This window comes from Pseudophryne corroboree, chromosome 7 (assembly GCF_028390025.1).
Source record: "Pseudophryne corroboree isolate aPseCor3 chromosome 7, aPseCor3.hap2, whole genome shotgun sequence".
Taxonomy (NCBI): Eukaryota; Metazoa; Chordata; class Amphibia; order Anura; family Myobatrachidae; genus Pseudophryne; species Pseudophryne corroboree.
Genome location: NC_086450.1, coordinates 35,554,754 through 35,568,760, shown reverse-complemented (window position 1 = coordinate 35,568,760; position 14,007 = coordinate 35,554,754). Strand labels below are relative to the sequence as shown.

The following is a 14,007-nucleotide window of genomic DNA, read 5'->3' as shown; positions in this document are numbered from 1 at the left end:
GGAAGCACTGAAGGTTATGTGGGTGGGTCTGGAATTTGGTAGGCTTGTCTGAAGAGGTAAGTTTTCAGGGAACGTTTAAAGGTTTGGAGACTAGAGGCGAGTCTTATTGTGTGTGGGAGGGCATTCTACAGAGTGTGTGAAGCCCAAATAAAGGGGGGTCATTCCGAGTTGATCGCTCGCTGCCGTTTTTAGCAGAATAGCGATCAGGCTAAAAAACAGCAGTTCTGCGCATGGGCCGCAGGGCGCACGCGCCAAGTAATTTCACACAAAACAAAGCAATTTTACACAGGGCCGAGCGACGCTTTTCAGTCGCTCTGCTGATCGTTGAGTGATTGACAGGAAGTGGGTGTTTCTGGGTGGTAACTGAGTATTTTCCGGGAGTGTGCTAAAAAATGCAGGCGTGCCTGGGGAAACGGGGGAGTGGCTGGCTGAACGCAGGGTGTGTATGTAACGTCAAAACAGGAACCAAACAGTCTGCAGTGATCGCAATCTAGGAGTAGGTCTGGAGCGACTCAGAAACTGCAGGGAAATATTTAGTAGCAGTTCTGCTAACCTTTCGTTCGCTGTTCTGCTAAGCTAAGATACACTCCCAGAGGGCGGCGGCCTAGCGTGTGCATTGCTGCTAAAAGCAGCTAGCGAGCGATAAACTCGGAATGAGGGCCAAAGTCCTGTAATTTTGAGTGGGAACAAGTAATGCGTGTGGATGAGAGACGTAGATCTTGTGCAGAGTGGAAAGGTCGGGTAGGGAGATATCTTGAGATGAGTGAAGAGATGTATGTTGGTGCAGTATGGTTAACAGCCTTGTATGTCAGTATAAGTATTTTACTTACATACAATCACTCCCAACCGGATTTTGGGGAGACAGTCCCGATTTCAGAGGCAAAACTTTTTTCTAGTAAAAATACTGATTGGGGTGCGGCCCTCTGTGAGCGTGACCACATCACTGTGTCCAAATTCTAAACTTCCAAATGCTGGGAGGTATGCATGTATGTTTGTGATAGTAAAACAGATTAAATGATGAGTAATCTAACACAATGCTTTGGTCATTATGTTCCTTCTTAAGTTTGAAATAGATTACTTTTAGCTTTAAACATTCTTTCCAGCCAATACTCCATTTGTGCTTCTTGGAATATACACATACAGTAAAATGGGGTAAGCATTGCCAAGCTACATGAATAGGGATCGTTACAGAAGGATGTGGCACTTACGGCAGCTGACACTATCTGAGCAGAAATCCCTTTCAGCAGACTGTGGCGCATCACAGACCCATGACGGGAGAAGGCGTCCGGTAGCCTCTTCTTCCTGTTAACAAGCACATCGCAAGGAGAACCGTCACATCTAGGCGCAGATATTCACGTAACTGGTTTTCATTTTGTTCTATAGCTACACCCCCATCCCTTGCATCCATACAACAGGGGATATTTTTTAAATACCAAACGTCACTGACGACCGTCACGCATACAGGCAGAGAGCTGTATCCCTAGGAATTCTGATTGCCATATCCTGTAGAGACTGCCACCCCCCATCCCCCAATCCCATCCCATTCTGGTGCAGCACTTTCTGACAATACCTTTTGTGTGCCCGGTCACCACTGTCTGAGCTGGCCAGTGACGAGGTGTCGCAGGAGTGGGTGTCTATGGTCTCTACGTTCAGAAGAGCCGGATCCTCAGGTATGAAAGGTTCATCCTCATCATCCGTCTAGAGTAAAGTGACAAATATCATATTGGAAGTTGTCCGGGTACAATGAACATGAAGGGAGGGCATGCTTGCATAATTTGCCGCTGTAGCACCTGTGCCTTTATGCAAATACCGCTACAGCCAGGTGCCCGAATGCGCAAGGACTGAGACGCCCACTGTCGGTATCAAAAGATGCTGTAATACCTCTTGGTGCACCATCCGCCGCACCAAGGAAACTTGCAGCAGCTCTACGCCAGGCGCAGAATCTCCGTCTGAGTATGGATTCCCATGTGAGCAATTGAGCACCTGCGTATGCAAACACTTCAGTGACGCACGCATAAGACGGACAATCTTCGTGAGCCTGAATACCGGTCAGTATCCAGAAATACCCAATACATTTTCAGTACACTTCTCCCTGTGCGTATCCCCAGGAACCCTCTGTCGGAAATGACCGCAGTGCATGGCAATCAGGGTGACCGCGCATGCGCAGAATACAGTCATGTGTTTGCGTGCTGCAGTGAGATCTTGGCCGCTGATATCACGCCGAGATCGCACTGCAAATGCAACCAATGATAAATGGGCCCCTTATTCCTTGCTACAAACGTACACAATTCCTTACCGCTCTGTATCGGACTATGGTGCTGATTTGGAGTTGGAAGTAAAGCAACAAAATAAAAAAAGAAAGATTAACTTTACACCTGGGCAACACCAAGCTGCAGTGCAGGTGGGGCAGATGTAACATGTGCAGAGAGATCTAGACTTGGAAGGGCAATGTCCTAGCTGAACTCTAATACCCCTATTACACTGCCTTCAAAAACCCGGGTTTTTGCTCAACGGAAACAGCTTCCTCAAAAAACAACCTGGGCAGCTGGCAGGGTTGGACCTTGGAAGGACCCGGGTTAAGGGGCAGTGGAAATGAGTAAACTGGGTCATCCGACCCATTTACAGATTGGGTGGAAACAGCTGTCCCCGGGGAAGGAGAGATGACAGTCTGGACAGTTCCATTTTTTACCCCATCCCGTTTCATACGGGGAGGCTGTAATCTCTCCCCCATTACAACTGTGGCATCAGACACCCTCCTGGACGACCCTCCCGCCGCAGATCGCCGTTTCGGCATTCATGGGAGATCTGGAGTTTTCCGTCACTCGGAGATGATGTCTTCAAGCGCCAGCACTGCACCCGTGGGCAGTGGGAACAGGGAAAGTCCTGAGTCTGACCCGGCTTTGGAAAATTGGTATAAATTGCAGTGTAAAAATAGTTCTGTCCAGTGTTCTGTAACAAACGGCTACCAGCATAGATCAGGTCTCTACGATGTGTCACTCAGGCCGCACAGAGCCGGTGGGACTCACCTCGTTGAGGATGCTCTCCAGTGTTGGAGGAGTGTCCACTTGGGGAATGTCAAATTCTTTGTCGTCGATCTAAAAAAAGATGGCAAAAAAAATGTCATCTTCAAGACATACACATATAGTAACATAGCTAATGAGGTTGAAATAAGGCAAATTGCCCATCACATTCAACCTGTATTATAACTCGTACCCTATTCTGTATTTAGCTAAAGTTCACTATAATGTCCCAGCTGAAGCGATGTTTTAAGACTAACTATAATTCGTGTTCTACCTAAAATCAAACTATTTTAAATACTATAACCTTGGATATCTTTTTCAGTTAGAAATGTATCTAAATCATTTTTAAATGTATTTACCGAGTCCACCATTACTTCCTTCTCTGGCAGAGAGTTCCAAATCCTTACGGCCCTTACTGTGAAGAACCCTTTCCTACGTTGTGTACAACATTTTCTCTCCTCTCGCCTCAGAGGGTGACTGCGTGTCTTGTGCAGAGTTCTCTCAATAAACAAATCGCCTGATAGCTCATTGTAATGTCCCTTTATATATTTGAAGATATTAATAAGGTCTCCTCTAAATAAATCTTTTAGCAAAAGGAATAACTGTTCCCGCAAACTGCGACAGATTCATGTAATTTATCATTTACACTAAGGACAGGATTCAATTAGCAAGCGGTCATTTACAACGCCGGGGAATGGGTGGTAGCCGCGGGCTTTAACGCCTGGAGCTATTCGATTACAGACCCTTTTCCTTGCGCTGTTAATTACCCAATACCGCATGTTCACCCATAAGATCTGAGATAAGGTCCCAGAGATGTGTGTTAACAGCTTTGCGGCACAGACGATGATGGCAGTTATTGTGATTTTCAGTTTAAGACTCCCTCAGGTTTCAACAGAAATCTGCGTTAACTGCAGCCTGCCGGCTATAATTGAATAGCCCCAGCGGAACAATTAGCCTGCGGTAACGTACTGCAGTTAATTGAACTGGTCCCTAAGTGTTCTCTCAGCAGGCAGGATAGAGCGGTCTGCTGTACTGCGACACCAAAGGCTGTTTTGCCCAGCTTATCTTCTAATGGCAGAGAGCTATAACTATACAGCATACTGTGGCCATAGCGCAGCATAATATACATTCACTGAAAGAGAAGCTCTACTACTAAACAGAGAATTGATATACATAAGAAAGGAAACCAGCACATAAAGAAAACACGTACAGGATGTGCTTAGAAGATGAGAGAATTTGATTGGCTGGTACTTGATCTCTCTCTACTTTATCTCTTTCTAATCTTTGATGCATTCCCTCTTCATCCCCTGCCTAGTGAGGGGAAAAGTGTTTAGCACCGTCCTCTGGTTTCAACGCCAATTGAGACACTTCGTAAGATGTGATGTGATTTCAGTCATGGGGGTGATAAAGTACCAGCCAATCAGTTCCTAACTATCATTTTTCAAACCCTTACTGTGACATGGCAGCTAGAAGCTGATTGGCTGGTACTTTATCTCCATCCAGGGCTTAGTAAATAAATAGTCACCTCGGTTATAAGTGGAAGGCAGGCAGTGGTGTCAGCGTACCCCAGACTCACTCCTGCAATGCTTTACGCTCACCTGAAGGGTGTGTCAGGAGTGACCTATACCGTCCTCTCTTACACCTACAGTATATTTAGGTGACACAGCTCTCATAGGTGTATTACTTCTCCCCTGCGCTTTAGGTGTGTCTGGTGCAGGTGTGGGACTATGACAGTCCAAGAGGCAGATACATTTACACTACGGCGTCTTGTGTTGCCGGCATACAGAATCAGCCATTGGCAGCTTCTGCTCACACCCCCACAGGATGCAAGGCGAATTTGCCTTCTGTGGCATGACATGCAAAGCCACCACAAACCATACTAGCAGCCTCTGCGGCAAACTGAATCCCCCCCCCCCTCCCCAACCCCACCCACCCACCAAGAATCACTGTTCTGCAATCTAGAAATATTTTAGGATTTCTGTGTACATATCTTAGCTACGAAGTCCATGCAGGTTTTACCAGCTCCTGCTTGGAATCCAAATCCTTGTCCACATCGAGGAAGCCTGTAAGATTCTGGGATTTAATCAACTCATCTTCTACGTTTCCAGGTAATGCAAGGGTTTCGCTGGTCATCCTTCCGGAGTCCCAGCCCTTGGCGCTAAGATCATCCTCTCCAGGATCCGACTCCACTGTGAAACAAAGGGGAGATTTCAGAACAGAACTCTGCTTATTTTTTACTTGCTGGGAGGTGCCAGCAACCACTTCACCAAGTGATAAACATAGAGGGGAGGATTCTGATTTAGAAGCAAGCCAAAAAATAGGATTTTAATTACCTACCGGTAAATCCTTTTCTCGTAGTCCGTAGAGGATACTGGGAATCCATTTAGTACCATGGGGTATAGACGGGTCCACTAGGAGCCTTGGACACTTTAAGGATTTGATAGTGTGGGCTGGCTCCTCCCTCTATGCCCCTCCTACCAGACTCAGTCTAGAAAACTGTGCCAGAGGAGACGGACATACTTTGAGAAAAGGATAGATAAGAAAAGTGGTGAAATTACAAACCAGCACACACAGAACAATAAGAAAGCCATGCTAACCAAACTTGAAACAGGAACAGCAAAAGCTGAACAAACCAGAATACTTGGTTAAGTATTCTGGTTTGTTCAGCTGTTGCTGTTCCTGTTTCAACCAAGTAACAGTACAGGAAGAACAAAGCACCGGGCGGGCGCCCAGTATCCTCTATGGACTACGAGAAAAGGATTTACCGGTAGCTAGTTAAAATCCTATTTTCTCTTACATCCAAGAGGATACTGGGAATCCATTTAGTACCATGGGGAAGTACCAAAGCTCCCAAAACGGGTGGGAGAGTGCTGAGGTTCCTGCTGAACTGATTGAGCAAACTGAAGGTCCTCAGAGGCCAAAGTATCGAACTTGTAGAACTTTCCAAACGTGTTCGAACCTGACCAAGTAGCTGCTCGGCAGAGCTGTAAAGCCGAGACACCCCGGGCAGCCGCCCAAGAAGAACCCATTGACCTAGATGGGCCTGAACTGATTTTGGAACCGGCAAACCTGCCGTGGAATAAGCATGCTGGATCGTGAGCTTGATCCAGCGTGCAATAGACTGCTTTGAAGCAGGACACCCAATTTTATTGGGATCATAGAGAGTCGGATTTTCTGTGACGAGCTGTTCTTTTTACATACACCTTCAAAGCCCTCACACCATCCAAAGACTTTGAAGTAGCAGAGGTGTCCGTCACAGCCGGATAGGTTGGTTGATGTGAAAAGCGGACAACACCTCTGGAAGAAATTGCTGACGAGTTCTGAGTTCAGCTCTGTCCTCATGGAAAATGAAGTAGGGACTCCTGTGAGACAACGCCCCTAGTTCCGACACACATCTTGCTGACGCCAAGGCCAATAGTGTGACGGTCTTCCACGTAAGGTACTTTATGTCAACCTCCTGTAACGGTTTAAACCAGTCCGATTGGAGGAACTGCAGCACCAAATTGAGATCCCAAGGTGCCATGGGAGGCACAAAGGGAGGCTGGATGTGCAGAACACCTTTCAAGAACGTCTGGACCTCAGGTAGAGAAGCCAATTGTTTCTGAAAGAAAATAGACAAAGCTGAAATCTGGACTTTAATGGAATCTAGGCGTAGGCTCACATCCACTCCCGACTGCAGAAAAAGCAGGAGACATCCCAGATGAAATTCCACAGCGGAATATTGTCTGCTCTCACACACCAAGAGACCTACTTCTTCCATATACGGTGGTAATGGTTCCTGGCTTCGATCATAGGGGGTCATTCCGAGTTGTTAGCTCGCTGCCGATTTTCGCAGCGCATCGATCAGGTGAAAAAGCGGCATTTATGCGCATGCGTATGTGCCGCACACGTCCGTGGGTAGCAGAATCCAATTCTGAATCCCAAACCTCTGACCCTCGACGAGGTGAGAAGTCTGTAGCCACCACAGAAGGAAGATCCTGGCTCTTGGCGACAGATGGATCCTCTGGTGCATGTGAAGATGCGATCCAGACCATTCGTCCAATAGATCTAGCTGGAAGGGCCTCGCATGAAACCTTCCGTACTGAAGCGCCTCGTAAGAGGCCACCATTTTCTCCAGAAGACGAATGCACAGATGCACCGAGATCCGGGTTGGCTTCAGGACAGCCCGAACCATCAACTGGATTTCTATAGCCTTCTCCACGGGAAGGAACACTCTCTGAGATTCCGTGTCCAGTATCATTCCCAGAAAGGAAAGCCTCTACGTCGGTTCCAGGTGAGATTTTGGTAAGTTCAGAATCCATCCGTGATCCAGGAGTAGTGTGGTTGAGAGGCGAATACTGTCCATCAACCACTCCCTGGACGGTGCCTTTATCAGAAGATCGTCCAGGTATGGAATTATGTTCACTCCCTGTTTGTGGAGTAGAAACATCATCTCTGCCATCCCTTTGGTGAACACCCTCGGTGGCATGGAGAGACCAAATGGCAGGGCCTGGAACTGGTAATGGCAGTCCTACAGTGCAAACCGTAGATAAGCCTGATGAGGCGACCAGATCGGAATGTGAAGGTACGCATCCTTGATATCCAGAGACACTAGGAATTCCCTCTCATCCAGACCTGAGATCACCGCTCTCAGATACTCCATCTTGAATTTGAACACTCGTAAGTACGGGTTCAACGACTTGAGGTTCAAAATCGGTCATACCGAACCGTCCAGTTTCGGTACTACAAACAAGTTGGAATAATACCCCTTGCTTTGCAGATGAGGTGGAACTTGAACAATGACCTGAGTCTGTACCAGTTTTTGAATGGTGTCCTGTAAAGTTATACTTGCCTCTTGCGAAACTGGTAAGCTTGATTTGAAGAAACTGTGAGGTGGGAGCTCCTGGAACTGCAGTCTGTAGCCCTGGGAAATAAGATCTATGACACAGGGATCCTGGCACAAACCTGCCCAGATGTGACTGAAATTTTTTAGTCGGGCTTCCACCTGCCAGTCTTCCAGGCGTCGTGGTCCAACGTCATGCTAAAGGCTTTGAGGATGCAGAGCTTGAGCTCTGTTCCTGTGAACCGGCAGTTGCTGGTTTTCCTGGTTTACCTCTAGCGCCTCTGGTGGCTGTAGAAGAACCTCTGGTTTTGCCCTTAAACTTGGCAGTCCGAAAAGACTGTAGATTAGTTCCTAGACTAGTTCCTGAGTAGGCCTTCCTAGCTCGGGGAGCTGCAGAAGGAAGATACGTAGACTTACCCGCAGTAGCTTTGGAGATCCATTTGTCTAGTTCATCTTCAAATAATGCCTCTTCTGTGAAGGGTAAGCCTTCCACGCCTTTCCTGAAGTCCGCGTCAGCAGTCCACTGGCGTAGCCATAAGCCTCTGCGTGCTGACACTGCCATAGCAGTGGTGCGTGCATTAAGCAATCCTATTTCTTGTATGGCTTCCACCATAAAATTCGCAGAGTCCTGTATATGTTGCAGGAGTAAAATAATCTCCCCCTGAGGCAAGGTACCTAACCCCTCAATTAGGTTACCCGACCATTTGGCGGTGGCCTTAATAATCCACCCACATGCTATAGTGGGTCTCTGGGCTACCCCAGCAGCTGTATACAAAGATTTGAGTGTATTCTCAATTTTCCTATCCTCAGGAGTAAAGGGAAAAGATGATATCAACCTTTTAGGGATTTGAAATTTCCTATCAGGATTAACCCACGGTTCTACAAACAGGGTATTTAGTTCCTTTGACACAGGAAAAGTGGCTGAGGATTTATTTTTTATATTAAGATTCCTCAGTCTCCTCTGTTACCTTATCAGGGATATGCAGAACTTCTATGATAGCGTCTATGAGAGCCTCTATTCCCTGTGACAGAGTAGCCTACCCCACCTCTGAGTCCACCTCCCCCTCCTCCGTGTCTGACCCCTCATCGATCAGAGTCAGACTGCAGGATATGGGTCAAAGGATGTTTTTGCGGACAAATGGTAGGGGACTGAGATGATGGTTTGGGTCTTTTCATAAACTCAGTCATCGATTGTCTTAAGTATTGCGTCTCTTTCTCATTGCGGGACAATTTAGTAGACATATTGGAAATCATTCCCCCATTGGAATCCAGCCAAGCTGGCTCCGCCCCGCTAGCTTGGGAAGGAACACTGCACTGAGTACACTGCAGTGAACCCCCTGGAGAAGAGTAACACTGTGCCTTACATGAAACACACTCTTTGTCTGACATACTGTGACAGAGACAGCACACACACTCATACAGGAAAAAGGTTAAATGCACAATTAACCCACAAAGAGCCCTTCAAGAGAGACAAAGAGATAGCCTGGAGCCAGCACACAGCACCCTTACTGCTAATGCCAAGCTTAGCCAGGTCACAGACTAAGTACCCAGATTGGGGACTTCGTACACTAGTAAGCGCTCCCCCCTGCTGTGACCCCCTGGTACCGCTGAGGTAATCTGGAGTCTCTCCGGAGAAGCTGCATGTCCCTGTCAGTAAGCGTCTGTGTCCACTGAAGAGGGAAAATGGCGCTGGTGAGCTGCTGGATCCGCTCATAGTGAAGCCACGCCCCTTCAACGGTGTGCAGTCTTCCCACTTTTTTATACTGGCTGAGGTAATGTTAGTGCTTAAAATGGAGTCAGTCGCCTTTAAGTCTGTAATGCCAGTCTGGGTACTGTGTACACCCGTTGTGTACTTAAGACTCAGTTCGCTCCCTCAAAAGCGGTGCGTCTGCACTGTGTACCGAGTCTGGAGACTCCTCCACCCCCGAAGAAGCCATGCGTCTCCGTACCCTCATGCCGCCATAATGGCCGGCGACCCGCTAACCAGGACGCCGGCTTAGTACTCACTACTCTTCTATCTTCTGGCTCTGTTACGGGTGGCGGTGTGCTGCGGGAATGTACGCTTGCCGTGGTGGGGCGTGTGAATAGTTCCCTCAGAATCTAGTGTCCTGTCAGCGGGGAACGGGACCATTAACCCTTCAAGAGGTTGGGCCGTTCCTCCCCCTTAAGTCCCACAAAGCAGGGAGGCTGGTGCCATCCAGACCTGCCTGAAAATAACAAACAGATAAAATAAATGCAGAAAACTCTTCAGGAGCTTCCTTCAGCGTGACCGGCTCCTCCGGGCACATTTTCTAAACTGAGTCTGGTGGGAGGGGCCTAGAGGGAGGAGCCAGCGCACACTATAAAATTCTTAAAGTGCCCAAGGCTCCTAGTGGACCCGTCTATACCCCATGGTACTAAATGGATTCCCAGTATCCTCTAGGACGTAAGAGAAATAACTTTGCAACTGGACAAACCACGCTGCATTGCAGGAGGGGAAGATGTAACGTGTGCAGAGATTTATATGTGGGAGGGGCGTGTCCTAACTCACATAAATTGCAGTGTAAAAATAAAGCTGTCCCGTATTTGTGGGCTACATGCTAAAGCAGCAAGTATTTACCCTGCATGGCAAAAAAAAATGGGATTTTAATACCTACCGGTAAATCCTTTTCTCTTAGTCCGTAGAGGATGCTGGGGACTCCAAAAGGACCATGGGGTATAGACGGGATCCGCAGGAGACATGGGCACTCTAAGACTTTAAATGGGTGTGAACTGGCTCCTCCCTCTATGCCCCTCCTCCAGACCCCAGTTATAGGAACTGTGCCCAGGGAGACGGACATTTCGAGGAAAAGGATTTTTGTTAACCAAGGGTGAGATACATACCAGCTCACACCACACCACACCGTACAACATGGCATTTAACTAAAACCAGTTAACAGCATGAACCAAAAAATCAGCAACAGGCTGATCGAAACCAAAAACACAACCTTTGTGTAACAAAAGCAATAACTATGAACAAGTACTGCAGATAGAGTCCGCACTGGGACGGGCGCCCAGCATCCTCTATGGACTAAGAGAAAAGAATTTAGGTATTAAAATCCTATTTTCTCCTTCGTCCTAGGGGATGCTGGGGACTCCAAAAGGACCATTGGTTTATACCAAAGCTCCAGAACGGGCGGGAGAGTGCGGATGACTCTGCAGCACCGATTGAGCAAACATGAGGTCCTCATCAGCCAGGGTATCAAACTTGTAGAATTTTGCAAAAGTGTTTGAACCCGACCAAGTAGCTGCTCGGCAAAGTTGTAGCGCCGAGACTCCCCGGGCAGCCGCCCAAGAAGAGCCCACCTTCCTGGTAGAATGGGTCTTCACTGATTTCGGTAACGGCAATCCAGCCGTAGAATGAGCATGCTGAATCGCATTACAGATCCAGCGTGCAATAGTCTGCTTAGAAGCAGGAGCCCCAATCTTGTTGGAAGCATACAGGACAAACAGAGCCTCCGTTTTCCTAATACGAGCCGTTCTGGCTACATAAATTTTCAAAGCTCTGACAACATCGAGAGACTTTGAAGCAGCCAAGGCTTCAGTAGCCACAGGCACCACAATAGGTTGGTTCATGTGAAACGAAGAAACCACCTTGGTAGAAATTGTTCTCAACTCTGCTCTATCCTCGTGGAAAATCAAATAGGGGCTTTTGTGAGACAAAGTCGCCAATTCGGACACCCGCCTTGCGGACGCCAAGGCCAATAGCATGACCACTTTCCAAGTGAGAAATTTCAACTCAACCGTTTGTAAAGGTTCAAACCAATGTGACATAAGGAACTGTAACACCACGTTAAGGTCCCATGGCGCCACTGGGGGCACAAATGGAGGCTGGATGTGCAGCACGCGCTTCACGAAAGTCTGTACTTCTGGAAGCGAGGCTAATTCCCTTCGAAAGAAAATTGATAAGGCCGAAATCTGCACTTTAATGGAGCCTAACTTCAGGCCTGCATCCACACCTGCTTGTAAAAAAAAATGGAGAAACCGACCCAGCTGAAATTCTTCCTTAGGAGCCCTCTAGGATTCACACCAAGACACATTTTCTCCAAATACGGTGGTAATGCTTTGCCGTTACGTCCTTTCTAGCATTCAGTAGAGTGGGGATGACTTCCCCGGGAATACCCTTTCGCGCTAGGATTTTGCGTTCAACCGCCACACCGTCAAACGCAACCGCGGTAAGTCTTGGAACACGCGCGGCCTCTGCTGTAACAGATCCTCTCTTAGAGGAAGAGGCCAGGGATCTCCTATGAGTAATTCCTGAAGATCCGGATACCAGGCCCTCCGTGGAAAATCTGGAACAGCGAGTATCGCCTGAACTCCTGTTCTTCTTATGATCCTCATCACCTTTGGGATGAGTGGAAGTGGAGGGAACACATGGACCGACTGAAACACCCACGGTGTCACTAGTGCGTCCACTGCTATCGCTTGAGGGTCCCTCGACCTGGAACAATACGTCTGAAGCTTCTTGTTGAGGCGAGACGCCATCATGTCTATTTAAGGAATTCCCCAATGACTTGTCACTTCTGCAAAGACCTCTTGATGAAGACCCCACTCTCCTGGATGGAGATCGTGTCTGCTGAGGAAGTCTGCTTCCCAGTTGTCCACTCCTGGAATGAAGACTGCTGACAGAGCGCTTGCATGTTTTTCCGCCCAGCGAAGAATCCTTGTGGCCTCCGCCATCGCCGCTCTTCTCCTTGTTCCACCTTGGCGGTTTATGTGCGCCACCGCTGTTATGTTGTCCGACTGAATCAGGACGGGTAGGCCGCGAAGCAGTTGTTCCGCTTGTACAAGGCCATTGTAAATGGCCCTTAATTCCAGAATGTTTATGTGTAGACAAGTTTCTTGGCTTGACCATTTTCCCTGGAAATTTCCCCCCCTGTGTGACCGCTCCCCAGCCTCAGAGACTTGCATCCGTGGTCACCAGGATCCCGAACCTGCGTCCCTCTAGAACAGGGGTGGCCAACCAGTCAAAGGCAAAGAGCCAGAAAATATCTGTAGTCAAGGGCAAGAGCCAGTATCATGCGCGCGCCTTCGGCGCATGCGCAAAAATGGGGGCGTGGCCTAGTTTTCCTCAGTGAAGATCTGAAGTCTTCTGCCGCCTAAGAAGTCTTCTTTTCTTCTTATACTCACCCGGCTTCTATCTTCCGGCTCTGTGAGGAGGACGGCGGCGCGGCTCTGGGACGAACGGCGAGGGGAGACCTGCGTTCCAACTCCCTCTGGAGCTAATGGTGTCCAGTAGCCTAAGAAGCAGAACCTATCATTTAAGTAGGTCTGCTTCTCTCCCCTCAGTCCAACGATGCAGGGAGCCTGTTGCCAGCAGTGCTCCCTGAAAATAAAAAACCTAACAAAATTCTTTTTTCAGAGAAACTCAGTAGAGCTCCCCTGTAGTGCACCCAGTCTCCTCTGGGCACAGGATCTAACTGAGGTCTGGAGGAGGGGCATAGAGGGTGGAGCCAGTGCACACCCATTCTAAAGTTCTTTATAGTGCCCATGTCTCCAGCGGAGCCCGTCTATACCCCATGGTCCTTACGGAGTCCCCAGCATCCTCTAGGACGTAAGAGAAAATCTGTATTCACACCCCTTGCAGTGCAGCATGGTTTGTCCAGGTGCAAAGTTACTTGCTTTTTTAGCTTTACTTTACCTCAGAATAAGGCCCGTAAAGTGCATAATTCCTAGTTTGGAGCATGAGGATTCACGACAGACCAGAGCAGCACAGCGCATGTGTGTCTGTGTCTGCTTGTTTTGTGTGTTTTGGTGCAGAGTGGGTTTGTATTTTAGAGATCTCTTTTCATTTTGGAATGTATTTACCTAGCACCTAGATGTCCCAATTTCATCCAGACAGTCCCGGTTTGAGGGGACTGTCACTTCACCGTAATCTTTATTTCGGCTTGCAGAAAACAAAACCATTTTGGGAGGCTTGTGAGTCTGGGAGGCATGTTCCCGGGTCACCAATTTATAAATGCGCATCGAGTGTAGAAGCGCGCATCGTTAACGACATTGAGTGTACACACTGGACGAGACTGTGAAAGATCTTGCTCAGGTCGGCCCTTCTGAGCGAGACCTTTCACTTTCTTGTCTAGCGTGTATGGGGCTTAACTGAATCAACCCCTCAATGCCCAAGTGACGGCGTTATTTGTATGGCAAACA

At 48.1% G+C, this 14,007-nt stretch overlaps 1 protein-coding gene across 3 annotated transcripts in view; it reads right to left on the bottom strand.

Moving 5' to 3' along the window:
• VPS8 (VPS8 subunit of CORVET complex) overlaps positions 1-14,007 on the bottom strand; it is a 233,405-nt gene that overhangs the window by 206,955 nt on the left and 12,443 nt on the right. For all 3 annotated transcript variants that reach the window (XM_063932991.1, XM_063932993.1, XM_063932992.1), the window contains exons 2-5: positions 5,040-5,209; positions 3,027-3,095; positions 1,571-1,698; positions 1,209-1,302 (exon numbers count right to left, since the gene is read on the bottom strand). In XM_063932991.1, the coding sequence (XP_063789061.1) occupies positions 1,209-1,302; positions 1,571-1,698; positions 3,027-3,095; positions 5,040-5,209 (461 nt within the window). The remainder of the gene's footprint in view (positions 1-1,208; positions 1,303-1,570; positions 1,699-3,026; positions 3,096-5,039; positions 5,210-14,007) is intronic.